Source organism: Saccopteryx bilineata, chromosome 2 (assembly GCF_036850765.1).
Source record: "Saccopteryx bilineata isolate mSacBil1 chromosome 2, mSacBil1_pri_phased_curated, whole genome shotgun sequence".
Lineage (NCBI taxonomy): Eukaryota > Metazoa > Chordata > Mammalia > Chiroptera > Emballonuridae > Saccopteryx > Saccopteryx bilineata.
In genome coordinates this window covers 158,206,238-158,220,922 of record NC_089491.1, presented here as the reverse complement: position 1 = coordinate 158,220,922, position 14,685 = coordinate 158,206,238, and the positions used below count along the sequence as shown (strand labels likewise).

At 36.2% G+C, this 14,685-nt stretch overlaps 1 protein-coding gene across 1 annotated transcript in view; it reads right to left on the bottom strand.

Moving 5' to 3' along the window:
• Positions 1 to 1,636: 1,636 nt before the first annotated feature.
• TRHDE (thyrotropin releasing hormone degrading enzyme) overlaps positions 1,637 to 14,685 on the bottom strand; it is a 442,374-nt gene continuing 429,325 nt past the window's right edge. The window contains exons 18-19 of the mRNA XM_066254840.1: positions 8,139 to 8,220; positions 1,637 to 2,539 (exon numbers count right to left, since the gene is read on the bottom strand). Of these exons, the coding sequence (XP_066110937.1) occupies positions 2,396 to 2,539; positions 8,139 to 8,220 (226 nt within the window). The 3' untranslated portion in view covers positions 1,637 to 2,395. The remainder of the gene's footprint in view (positions 2,540 to 8,138; positions 8,221 to 14,685) is intronic.

The window sequence follows — 14,685 nt, the reverse complement described above, 5'->3', positions numbered from 1 at the left end:
ATATATATATGAGTTGTAAAACAAAGAAGAGAAAAAAGATAAAAACTCTGTAGAAAATAGAATTTTATAACTACATTTTACATAATATTTCAAGAGATATCATTGGTCATTTTATTATTTTGAAAATATCACTTATTTAAACAACTAAAAAACATTAAAGCCTGATATAATCTTCAACATTTGAAAGAATAATCATTTAAAATATGTAGAACAAAAATTCCATCTCAATGCCATTGATACTACTTATACTGTTAAACAAGTATTATATGAGGTATTGAACATTGCACATAATTATACACTTAGGATTTGACATTATAGCTAAATCAGTTGTTCAAGGCCACTAAAATACTGAAAGAAGATTAAGATTATTAACAGTGGGGAGGAAAAAAGAACTACAAAAGCCCTTCTAACTCAAATTTGGAAATGGTGATTATACTCAAAAGAATGTCACAACTACTAAGAATTTTCAGTAATTTACAACACAAAACAAGACATCCACCTCTATTTTTTTTATCTTCTCTATTACATAAATCCAATGGTGATATAGTACATGCTTCAGACCTGCAGAGCAGTGTGATATTTATTATTGTTATGTTTCAGAACTTACCCCTTAAAGAGTTCACATGTGATGAATACAAGTTGAATTTCATTACTTCTGATTGGTGGATGGCTCAAGTTTTATTACTAAGCATTACTATGTCTTAGTAACCCCACAAAGAGTTTAAAACTCATGCATTTTAATTAAAAGAAGCACTGAAAAAATTAGGAATAAGTAATAGATATTAACTGCTAAAAAGGTAAAATTCAATTTAAGGGGATACACTCATTCTATGCATTAGAAATTATAAAACTACAATAAATCTATGGCTCTGGTTTTACCTATTTTTTTTTTTTTTTTGCCAGTGTTGACTATTAGAGTTAGAATATTTTCTTTCAATGATTTACAATAAGATTTGGAGGAGATTTGGAGGAGTGGTAAACCTCAGGAAAACAGAAAGTGGTCCACAAACATTTGGCTTATGTACAGTAGCTGTATTGGTATTTTATAATGATAAACTTAAAATGTGTCAATTTGAAGGATCAAAGCAACATTTGGAGAGCTAGCCTACTGGGTGAGAACTCAAAAACACTTGTGTTACCAAACAAACACAGAAAAAGTTGTCAATGCCAAAGTTTTGCTCCAAAAAAGTAACTTTTTGACCTAACACATGGCACAACTGGCATTAAAGGTCATTAAAGGTCAATAGACCACTTGAGGTATGGTTGCTTAATGGAGGATTAGATTACAGACACAAAATGAACACAAAAATAGACATTTTAACTTTCTAGACCAGACAACATGAGATAGTAAAACAAACAAGATAAAAAAAATTTTTTTTGCAACACTAATAATTATTAAGTATGCACAATTGTTTCAATAGGAAGTTTGATAAAATGATGACAGAATCTATCTATATAGAAAGCCAGGCTGCCATTTACTCAGGAGAATTAGAAAAATGTTTAGTTTACACAGAAATTTTGTTTGAATTTTTATGTAGTAGAAGACTACTGTTAAGGAAGAAGATGAAAAAAAATCATAACAGTTGAAAAACTTAGTCAGTAAACTGTAAATAAAATATTGTTGAGATAAATTCTTTTCAGCCTTTTCAAAGTTTGCAGAAGTTTATAAAAAATGATAAATTTTCTTAGATCTGAAGATATTCTTTGCAGAAATGCAGTGTACAACATACTATATACATATGGGCCTTCCTTATGGATGTTTACATTGGCAAACTGTATCTATATGCATTTTTAATGTACACACAACTTTAACTCAAAGAAAATGAGTTAACAACACAATAGTCATTGCAAGACAATCCAAGTGCTGAAATAAGTGACCTTGATCACTTAAAGGGCTCCTTTACCTCTTACAATGCCCAAAACTAAGAATATAATTTCCTTTTTTTTTAGTTTTTCTCTCATTGTAACACTGATTGTCACAGATTATCTTTGTATTTTTGCATAATGCCCATCCTGGATGTAACATGAGTAACATACAACATTGGACATTTTAAATAAGCATGCTGGAACACAAGCAGGACCATACAACCATGCACAAAATATTCTGAATATGTTTTTCCAAACTGACCTCAACATTAACATGCACCAGGGAATGTACAGCTGAAGCAATCATGGCTAGTTTCACTTGCAAGAGTTTCTTTAAAGAAGAACAACCCATAGAGAAACAAAACAGAAAGAATAAAACAAGGAAACAAACAAAAATCCCCAGAAATCAACAATTAAAAAGAAAAATTCCTCCCACACGTTAACACTGAAAATCTGGCCATTTTCCTCATTCTACACAAAGCAGGGCTTCTCACAGAAATTCCCAGTTGAATTGTTGGTGAGACACATATTAATGTCTCAGAGCTTTTCCTAACCATTGGAAAAGCTCATCTTGGTAGAGCATTTTCCAGCGCACATTGGCTTCGACAGTTTCCACAGCTCTTGAGAAAGAGGCAGCAGCTACTCCATCATAGTTCTTCATAAAATTCTTTAGCTGGAAATAACAAAATTTAAATGGTAAATATGCAGGATTTATGAACTCATGTCCAACATATGTAAACAAGAATCCATTTAAAACAATGTGCCCCAGTCACTACAGAAGGTATACTTAATATGTGAAGTGAGCTTAATATTGGAATGTAGTATGACTTTGTCCTTAGGTGTGCTTTATTTTGGAATTGAAAGAAAGAAAAAAGAACGTACATTACAGTTTAAATAGCCATAAAATAACGTTTTGTTTCATAAATAAATATTAAAATAGGCATATTTAATGTGTCTTTTCATAATATGCTGATGGGATTGTGGCAAAGAGGAGTTCTAATTATGAAGCATATCTAATGAAAGAGAAAGCCTTAGAAAATAAATATAAGGATTAAAGTCCACTTTTACTTTGTAGAGAGAAAATTATTCTTTATGTTCTCCAAATAAGCAGTCTGAAGGCTTGACACTATCTTTGATGGCAAGAGAATTACCCAAGTTATTGGGTAGTAGAAAAAAATACTGATGATATATAAAAACTGGATGATTAAATTCCATTGCAATCACCTGAGTAACTAGATTTAAATTTAGAAAGAATGAAAGAGGAATATGGTCTCATTTAGACGGAGAAGTTGAACACTAAATTAAAATAAATTATAATTTTAAATGTTTTGTCATAATATTTTTGGATATGACATTGTCTCTAAAGACTTCATACATTCTGGGAATGCCCAAGGATTTTATTTCAAGATTTGATGCTAGCAGTTTTTCTTTCTGTTTGACATGTTTTAAGAAACTGGCAACCAACCAACAATTACAGTGCTAATAGACAAATGTGAAAAATCAACTTGCAACACAGAAGCATTATGTGGTACAATTAGTGTGGGTGTGATTCATCACCTGGCAGGCACCTCACGGAGGATATGTTGAGAGGAAAGCGTAGTACATTGGGACTGGCCCAAGGACAGGGAAAAACGGGACAAGGGGCATCTAGAATGGAGTTAACTATACCTTTTGAATTAGTATAAAAATCTGTTTCTGGGTAGCTTGGTTTGTTTATGACAGTGTTACTTTGATTACATAATACTGATGGATTTTCTCAAAGTTTATCCTATACTTTTCTACCAAGCCGTATGCCCACTGCATTAGCAATGAATAACCACATCTCAGAGCAATATTATGTATTTACAGGAATTCAGAATCATTATGCTTTCATAACAAACATTTAAAATATCCAATGTATAACAAAGATTTATTAGCACTAAAAACTGATTTGATGCTTCACCAAATTTACACATTCTAAGGAAAGGGGAAAAAAGGAAAGGACCAGAATTTCCTGAGTAACTCCAATATTTCAGGGACTGTGCCATACACAATATATACATACTTGTAACTAGTCCACACATGTGAAAAGAAAGTCTAATGGAAACACCTTGATATTTTTAAACTTAGCTGATTGATCTAATAATTCAACTGCATTTATGAAGTTATATTCAGACTCATTCAGTCTATAGCCCTACAGCAACAATAATATATGTTGATTTGTTTTGAACTTAGTGTTTCAGTTTATAATAAAGACACGTACATTACATTGTACATTTGTACATTACATGTGTACAGTACAGTGGCATTATATATACAATATATTGGAAAAAATTACGTTTATGCCTTATAAAACACATTCTGCTTTACTATATATTTTCCTAGGCAGTCACTGAACATACCAAATAGTGACAAAGACCCTTTGGCGATGTTGAGTGTGTGGAGCATTCTGTGGCTTCTTGATGAGACAGCATACCAGCCCAAACACAGAAGGTAAATCTCTTAAGTCCTCCTCAAAGGCAAACAATGGGCTTGGATATAAATGTGCTGTTAACAGGCCAGCAGGTCAGGTTATCTTGCAAGACAATGCTAAGTAGAAAATACAACTGATAGATCTTTTGGGAGTCATTTCTTAAGTCACTATTTAAGTACACTAAATACTTCCTTCGTGCCTTCACTCAGAGAGCCTGAAGTGACTCACGAACTCACAAATCTTAGGAATAGCTTATTCATCAGAAGACATCTGATTCACTTTCCGTAGTTGGCATAAGTTGATCCTATGTCCCTTATTCCTCCACAGCCCTTCTAGCAAACAGGTGGGAGAGCGCCCCTCTAACTCATGTCCGGGCATGATCACAATGCCTTCCAGACTCCTGTCTTGGTTTAGAGGCCATGAGGTAGATGGAACTCATCTGGCTTTCTGGTCTGCTTCTTTCTGTAGCTCCTTGGTGGAATTTCTGCTGCTATTAGTTTTTACTAGTGTGTTTGCTAAATATCTAGGCCATCTGATGCTTTTATTTGAAAGTGTTGCAAATTCAGACATTTTTATAAAATAACATTTAGTAAGATGTCAGAGTTGCTTGTTCTCCCTTTTTTTTCATAGCATAACATTTCTAGATATGTTTATCAATTTGTCTGAGATTTTAGCATTTTTTAAAACTCTTATGTTAGGGTAGTCAAGACCCTAAACAGAATAAAGTCTTTTATTTGTAAACTGCAAAACATAGAGAAATTAACTGGATTATTTCTCTGTTATGAGATTTATATTTTTAACATTAAAACTGTAAATGGGATATCTGCAATGGATTAGACCCATATTCTTCTAAAACAGTGTTGTATGTTAAGTTCAAGAAGTAAGAAAGTGAGTGCTGGAGAGGACTGCTTAAAGGACATTTGTACGAAATGGCAAGGGCCTCTGAGGTTCCATGTGACTGTCTTCCCATCAGCTTAAAATTAAAGAAATAACACACTGTCTCATTGAGAAATATTGTTCAAATGGCTAGAGCCATATAATTAAAGAAAAGTGTTAGTTTCAGGTTCTAGAATGCAGTTTGGGGAATGCAACAATGCCTCTAAAGTGATAGGGATCATTAAAATCTTAAATGAGTTTGCAGAACTCATAAAGATGCTGATTCCCCTTTGATCTATAAGCTATTGAAATAAGAATATACCATATCCAAAGGGAGTACATTGAGCTTTCTCCTTATGAGGCTCATCGGTTACAGGAGAATTAGACTGGAATTTCCTCAGACCCTTTATATTTATGGAAGGGGCTTATCAGCAATACAAATTAAATCCCCATCCCACCCAACAACTGCGGTCCCCAATCCTACTAATGATTAGATAATGAAAGTATGGAAAAGCCTCAGGCCATAATTCTTACACTAGAAAACTCAGAGCAAGCATCTTGCTGGGAAGGGATTCATTGCTCATGCCATAGAGAGACTCTATTGTGAAGTTAGCTGCTGCTTTGCAGGTAATGGAGTAAAAGTCACAATTAAGTTTCTGTTTTGAAAATGCACCTTCCATTATAGGGGTATCTTGGACCATTTCAAGTGCAATTACATCAAGTGTAAAAAAATAAATATATAAATGATATACATAAAACAAATGGTGAGTATATGATAAAATCAGTTAAATGTTCATTTAAAAGATGTTTTTTACTATAGCCTGGTATTACCAAAGGAAAGAAAAATACAAAAGATAGACACAGTTAGATGATAGAAGAGGGAGAGGGCACAGTGGAGAGGCAGGGAGGACAGGGGTCAAATGGAGAGAAGCCAAGAGAAGGAAGGCAGCAATAACGAGGGGCGATGAGAGGGAACGGAGAGGGGGAAGAGGTCATTCACTTCAATGGCTGCACAGGTTGTAACTAAATGAGTCTTTTACTCCCAGGTTATTGAATATAAGTTCATGGAATTAAAAGTACTTCATTTAAATACAAAGAAAATGGGAAGCAATCATTCATTTAATTGTTCTTTCTGCTTTGTATGGATATGAGAAAACTCCATCCCATTTAATCCCTTTTGTTAAAAATATAGTAGAACGTGTGCTGAAACTTTTAAAAACAAATTCTTCAGTTTGGGAATACATGTAACAGGGGTAAAAATTGAATTTTAAATCATACCGATCACAGACTTAGCTTAATGCATGGTGTGAAGGACTCCAAGTTAGCACAGGGGGGCTGATTATACAAAATTGGTCAGTCTCAGAAGAAAACAAGGACGGTGCCAGGGTCGACGCTTCTGAGTGACTGCTGCTCAGTACAGTAGCTCTGGGCCACAGCACCAAGCAGTCTCTCAGTGTAAACTGAGGAAACCAGGATGCTAAACGATGACTTTCAGCTATGTGTTATAGTGGAGGAGAGCAGCAGACCAAATAGGTAATTGTTTCAGGCCACCCTTATTTTAATCAATTAAAACTATCTATGTTTCCCTCTTTCCTCCCACCAATTTACCCCTTCCCATTTCACACCCCTCTCTATTAGAGATGAAAGCAGTCAAAACAGTAGCTGGTTTTCAGAGAAATGAGCCATAGGAATAAAATGTTAGGTACTCCACAACTGGACACTAGTCCTTAAAATTTTAAGTTTATTTTCATTAATGAATTTTCTTTGTGATTATACCAAGCAGAATTTTAAACTATTCATCTCAATATATATTACCAGATACACTCCTTTCCAACATATAAATTTATTCCATTTAAAAGACTAAATAGCATAAAGCATCATCATCACAGCCAGTTGTCCATTCTCCTTACAGGTCTGAGCACAAAGTAGTTAGACATAAGTTCTGTACCTCAACTTCAGCTTGAGTCTTCTGTGTCCAAATACTGAGTCATTGTGACAGAGTAGTTCTGTTGTTTAGAGCAGTGGTCCCCAACCCCCGGGCCGCAGACCGGTACCAGTCCGTGGGCCATTTGGTACCAGTCCGCAGAGAAGAATAAATAACTTACACTATATCTGTTTTATTTATATTTAAGTCTGAATGATGTTTTATTTTAAAAAAATAACCAGATTCCCTCTGTTACATCATCTAAGACTCACTCTTGACTCTTGTCTCGGTCACGTGATACACTTATCCATCCCACTCTAAAGGCTGGTCTGTGAAAATATTTTCTGACATTAAACCGGTCCATGGCCCCAAAAAGGTTGGGGACCACTGGTTTAGAGGATTCTAAATTGGGTTCACAGAATCAGCTGACTAGCAGCTAATTGGATCAAAAATGTCTAGAATGGGTTTGAAATCTTATAGTTAAAAATTCATTCCTTTCAAACAGTTCTCAAAAGTATTTAATGTTTACTATGTTAAAAATATTTTTCCAGCCCTGGCCGGTCTGCTCATTCGTCAGCCTGGCACGCAGATATCCCAGGTTCAATTCCTGTTCAGAGCACATATGAGAAACAACCATCTGCTTCTCTTTCCCTCCCTCTCACCCTCTTCTCTCTCTTCCCCTGTCACAGCTAGTGGCTTGACTGGTTTGAGCATCAGCCCCGAGCGCTGAGGATGGCCTGGTTGATTCAAGCATCAGCCCCAGACAAGGGTTGCCAGGTGGGTCCTGGTCAGGGCACAGGCAGGTATCAGTCTATCTCTCCTCTTCTCACTTAAAAAATGCATATATCTTAAAGATATATATATCTTTGCAAATAATGAATTGAGTATAGTCTTTACCATGAATGAGTGTGTGTGTTAAAGAAATAAATATAATATATTTCAGTTGGAAATAAATGGTTGAAGTAAATATATAATTTTATGTTTATAAAAGAAAAGCATTAAAAATTTTAAAATATTTACCTCTTTGAGTTCACCTTCAGTGTTAAGAAATTCTGTAACTCCACTGATAAGTTTGGAATTCATAAATAATGCCTCTCCATACCTCAAAAGATAAAAATAAGTCTTAAAGTTAATACAGGCAGTAATTTAGAACTATTATATTTCTTGCTCTCTCAAAACATATTTGAAAAATTAATGATGGAAAATTTCCCTAACCTGATGAAGAAAACAGACATACAATTTTAGAAAGCACAGAGTCCCAAATAAGATGAATTTCAAAAGACCCACCCCAAAACACATCATAATTAAAATGCCAAAGGTCAAAGACAGGGGTCCCCAAACTTTTTACACAGGGGGCCAGTTCACTTTCCCTCAGTCCATTGGAGGGCTGGACTATAAAAAACAACAACTATGAACAAATCCCTATGCACACACTGCACATATCTTATTTTAAAGTAAAAAAAAAAAAAAGGAACAAATACAATATTTAAAATAAAGAACAAGTAAACTTAAACCAACAAACTGACCAGTAGTATTTCAATGGGAACTATGGGCCTACTTTTGGCTAATGAGATGGTCAATGTGCTCCTCTCACTGACCATCAATGAAAGAAGTGCCCCTTCCAGAAGTGCGGCGGGGGCTGGATAAATGGCCTCAGGGGGCCGCATGTGACCTGCAGGCCATAGTTTGGGGACCCCTGGTCAAAGATATAGAATCTTAAGAGCAGCAAGAGAAAGGCAGTTACCTATAAGGAAGCTCCCATAAGGCTGTCAGCTGGTTTCTCAACAGATATTTTGCAGATCAAAGAAATTGGCAAGAAATATTCAAAGTAACAAAAAGCAAGGACCTACAGCAAAGATTACTCTACCCAGCAATATTATCATTTAGAATTAAAGAACAGATAAGGAGATTCCCAAAAAGAAAAAACCTAAAAAAGTATTACATGAAGTGTTAAAAGGTCTTTTTTAAGAAAAAAAAAGAGGAGAAAGATAAATATTATGAACAATAAAATAGCAATAAATACATATCTATCAATAAGTGAATCTAAAAAAAAAAAAACCAAACAAAATAAATGACAAGGAGGACAGAAACAGACTCATAGATACAGAGAACTTTTGATGGTAGCCAGACAGGAGGAGATTGAGGGAATGGGTGAAACCATGAAAGGGTTAAGAAGTACAAATTGGCAATTTCAGGATAGTCATGGGGATGTAAAGTATAGTAGAGGAGATATAGTCATTTATATTCTAATAACTATGTTTGTTGTTAGATGGATATGAGATTTATTGGGATGATTATTTAGTAAGTTATATAATGTTCAATCACTGGGTTGTATACTTGAAACAGTATAACATTGTAGGTGAACTGTACTTGAAAAATAAATATTAAAAAAATAAACAGTACTATAAAGATTTTTTAGAATGCTTCTCAAGGGTTCCTGACAGTTAGTGTTTTGATGTCCTTAAGATCTCTGAGCTTTCAAGGTCATTTCTCTAGAGAGTCAGGGAGATGCAAAGAGGTGTTGCTATGGAACACCAGCAGATGCCATATGATTAGGCTCACAACTTTTAAAATTTTATTTAGAAAATTAACAAAATAATATTGATCAATAAAAGTACATAGGTTTCAGTTAAAGAGTTCTATAGCATTTGAACAGTTGATTGTTGTATACCCATCACCCAAAGTCAAATCATTTTCTGTCATCCTATATTTGTCCTTTACATTCTTCCCCAACCCCACCCCCACATCTCCTTTCCCTGTTAACCGCTTCACTCTTATCTATGTCTATGAGTCTCAGTTTTATATTCCACCTATGTGTGAAATCATACAGTTCTTAGCTTTTTTGATTTCCTTATTTCACTCTGTATAATGTTTTCAAGATCCATCCATGTTGTTGTAATTGTCACTATGTCATTTCTTATGGCTGAGTAGTATTCCATTGTATATATGTACTGCCTTTTTTTTTTAAATTTTTATTTTATTTATTCATTTTAGAGAGGAGAGAGAGAGAGAGAGAGAGAGAGAGAGAAGAGAGAGACAGGGGGGAGGAGCTGGAAGCATCAACTCCCATATGTGCCTTGACCAGGCAAGCCTAGGGTTTCGAACCGGTGACCTCAGCATTTCCAGGTCGACGCTTTATCCATTGCACCACCACAGGTCAGGCCCGCCTTTTCTTTATCCAATCCTCTATTGAGGGATGGTTGTTCCCATTTCTAGGCCATTGTGAATAGAGCTGCAATTAGCATGGGGGTGCATGTGTCTGCATATATCAATGTTTTTGAGTTTTGGGGGTAAATACCCAGTAGAGGTAATTCTATTTTTAATTTTTTGAGGAATCACCATACCTTTTTCCATAATGGTTGTAATAATTTGCATTCCCACCAGCAGTGAATAAGGGTTCCTTTTTCTTCACAGCCCCTCTAACACTTATTACCTGTGTTGTTGATAATAACCAATTTAACAAGTGTGAGGTGGTATCACATTATAGCTATTTTTAAATTTTAACTTATTGTGTTAACATGAATTCAAGTGTCCCATTCAATTTAATTCCCTCACCCCGACTGCCTAGTCTCTCATTGTCCACCCCTCCCCCCTTCACTCTGGGATTTGCTGTCCTGCTATCTGTATCTATGTGTTATGTGTATATATAATTTCACTAATCCCTTCACCTTCTCTGATCCCATTTCCTCATCCCACTTCCCTCTGACAGCTGTCCCCCTGCTTCCTGTGAACCCACCTCTGCCTCTATACTGTTTCACCATTCACATTTGATCATTAGATTCCACATATTAGTGAGATTATATGATACTTGTCTTTCTCTGCCTGGTTTATTTCACTTAGCATAATAATCTCCAAGTCTCTCCATGTCATTGAAAAAGATAAGATTTCCTTCTTTTTCATGGTCATGTAGTATTCCATTATGTATATGTACCACTGCTTTTTAATCCACTCGTCTACTGATGGACACTGGGGCTGTTTCCAGATCTTGGATATTGTATACAAGCTGCAATAAACATGGGAGTGCATATCTTCTTTTGAATAAGTGATTTGGTATTCTTAGGATATATTCCTAAAAGTGGGATAGCTGGGTCAAAAGGTAGTTTTATTTATAATTTTTTGAGAAAATTCCATACCGTTTTCCACAGTGGCTGCACAAGTCTGCATTCCCACCAGCAGTGCAGGAAGGTTCCCTTTTCTCCACACTCTTGCCAGCACTTATTGTGTGTTGATTTGTTAATGATTGCCATTCTGACAGGTGTGAGGTGGTATCTCGTTGTGCTTTTAATCTGCTTTTCTATGATGATTAATGATGTTGAACATTTTTTCATAAGCCTATTTGCCACCTGTATGTCCTTTTGGAGAAGTATCTATTCAGTTCTTTTGCCCATATTTTAATCGGATTGTTTAACTTCCTGGCATTGAGTATTAGCAGTTCTTTATACATTTTGGTTATTAATCCCTTATCAGATGCATTGTCAAATATGTTCTCCCATTGTGTGGGTTGTCTTTTAATTTTTCTCATGGTGACTTTTGCTGTACAAAAGCTTTTTAGTTTGATATAGTCCCATTTGTTTGTTTTGTTCTTTATTTCACTTGCTCATAAGATATATCAGCAAAAATATTGCTATGAGAGATATTGGAGAGTTTACTGCCTATGTTTCCTTCCAAGATGTTTATAGTTTTGCGACTTATATTTAAGTCTTTTATCCATATTGAGTTTACTTTTGTGAATGGTGTAAATTGGTGGTCTAGTTTTATTTATTTATTTATTTATTTATTTATTTATTTATTTATTTATTTTCTGAAGCTGGAAACGGGGAGAGACAGACAGACTCCCGCATGTGCCCGACCAGGATCCACCCGGCACGCCCACCAGAGGCGGACGCTCTGCCCACCAGGGGGCGATGCTCTGCCCCTCCCGGGCGTCACTCTGCCGCGACCAGAGCCACTCTAGAGCCTGGGGCAGAGGCCAAGGAGCCATCCCCAGCGCCGGGCCATCTTTGCTCCAATGGAGCCTTGGCTGCTGGAGGGGAAGAGAGAGACAGAGAGGAAGGAGGGGGGTGGGGTGGAGAAGCAAATGGGCGCTTCTCCTAATGTGCCCTGGCCGGGAATCGAACCCGGGTTCCCCGCACGCCAGGCTGACGCTCTACCACTGAGCCAACTGGCCAGGGCCTAGTTTTATTTTTTTGATGGTGCCTGTCCAATTTTTTCAACACCATTTATTAAAGGGACTGTCTTTACTCCATTATATGCTCTTACCTCCTTTGTCAAATATCAATTGTCCATAAAAGCGTGGGTCTATTTTTGGGTTCTCTGTTCTGTTCCATTGATCTGTATGCCTGTTCTTATGCCAGTACCAAGCTGTTTTGATTACAATGGCCTTGTAGTATAACTTGATATCAGGAATTGTGATACTTCCCACTTTATTCTACATTTTCAATATTGCTGAGGCTATTCATGTTCTTTTTTGGTTCCCTATAAATTTTTGGAATATTTTTTCTATATCTTTGAAGTATGCCATTGGTATTTTAATAGAAACTTCATTGAATTTATAGATTGTTTTGGGTAATATAGACATTTTAATGATGTTTATTCTTCCTATGCATGAACACAGTATATGCTTCCATGTATTTGTATCTTCCTTGATTTCTTTTTTCAATGTCTTATAATTTTCTGAGTACAAGTCTTTTATCTCCTTGGGTAAATTTACACCTAGGTATTTTTTTTTTTAATGAAATAGTGAAGGGGATTGTTTCCTAAATTTCTCTTTCAGACAGTTCATTGTTGGTGTATAAAAATGCCACTGATTTCTGAATATTAATTTCATATCCTGCCACCTTGCTGAATTCATTTATCTGGGCTAGCAGTTTTCTGACAGACATTAGAGTTTTCTATGTACAGAATCATGTCATAAGCAAATAATGATAGTTTTACTTCTTCATTTCCAATTTGGATACCTTTTATTTCTTTTTCTTATCTGATATCTGTGGCTAAGATTTCTGGAGTTATGTTGAATAAGAATGGTGAACGGGGGAACCTCTGCCTTGTTCCTGATCTTAAGGGGATTGCTTTCAATTTTTGTTCATTGAAAATTATGTTGGCTGTTGGTTGTCATAGATGTCTTTAATTATGTTAATGTATGTATCCTGTAGTCCCACTTTGCTGAGAGTTTTGATCATACATGGATTCTGGATGTTAATAAATGCTTTTTCTGCATATGATCATGTGATTTTTATCTATCCATTTGTTTATGTAATGAATCACACTGATTGATTTGCAAATATTGTACCAGCCTTGCTTCCCCAGAATAAATACCACTTGATCATGATGTATGATTTTTTAATGTATTAATGGATCTGGTTTGCTAATATTTTGTTGAAAATTTTAGCATCTATGTTCATCAGGTCTATAGTTTTCATTCTTTGTAGTGTCTTTACATGGTTTCAGAATGAGGATGATGCTTGCATCATAAAAGGAGCTTGGAAGTCTTCCCTACTCTTGAATTTTTTGAAAAAGCTTGAGAAGGATAGGTGTTAGTTCTTCTCTGAATGTTTGGTAAAATTCACCTGTGAAGACTTCTGGCCCAGGACTTATGTTTGTTAGAAGTTTTTTCATGACTGTTTTAATTTCATTTGTTGTAATCGGCCTGTTTAGGTTTTCTGATTCTTTCAGATTGAGTCTTGGAAGATTGTATGTTTCTAGAAATTTATCCATTTCTCCTAGATTGTCCAATTTTTTGGCATACAGATCTTCATAGTGTTTTCTTACAATGCTTTGTATTTCTGCACTGTCAGTTGTTACTTCTCCACTTTCATTTCTAATTTTATTTATTTGAGTTCTCTCTCTTTTTTTCTTGATAAGTCTGGTTAAAGGTTTGTCCATTTTGATTACCGTTTGTACCTACAAGCAATCCGGAGTTTGTGGCTGTCTCTGCTGGGCCCAGGTGTACATGGAAATACCAAGCTGCACACCTTGGCTGCCTTTTATCCACACTAGGCCTGGGGTAATGTCTGCTTAAAAGGCCAAGTTTCCCTGAGTCCTGCCTCCCGCAGCCTCTGTATGCTTGTTGCTTGTTTTTTCAGCTGCTGAAAAAACCTCTGCTAGAGTCTAGGACCTGTAGCAATTGAGGGATCAGCAAGGGTGGTGGGTGTGGCTCCACTCCTCAACCCCAAGTGTCAGTCTGTCCAGACTTTTTAACAGACCTCAGTAGGGTGTGGCTTCTGAGACCCAGAAGTGAGGTCTATCCGCTCTCCCTGTACAGTTTCTACTGAGTCTCCTGTGAGGTGATAGCACCAGTCTTAGATTCAGGAGCATGGGGGTGAGGGTAGCTCCAGCCTCAAGAAAAAAAAAAATGAGCCACGGATACGCCCCATACTTCCTGGTCTCTCAGAATGACCCGTTGCCATGACTAGGATAGTAGAGATCCTGGAGGGAGGAACAGTTGCTTTTCCCCAGGTTGAAGCCATACAAAGGGGATGCTCCAACCTGGAAAGATGGAAATTGCATTATTGGAGAATGTCTCAGCACAGGGGTTCTGGTGGTCATCCCCCATAGTGTCTCTCTCTGT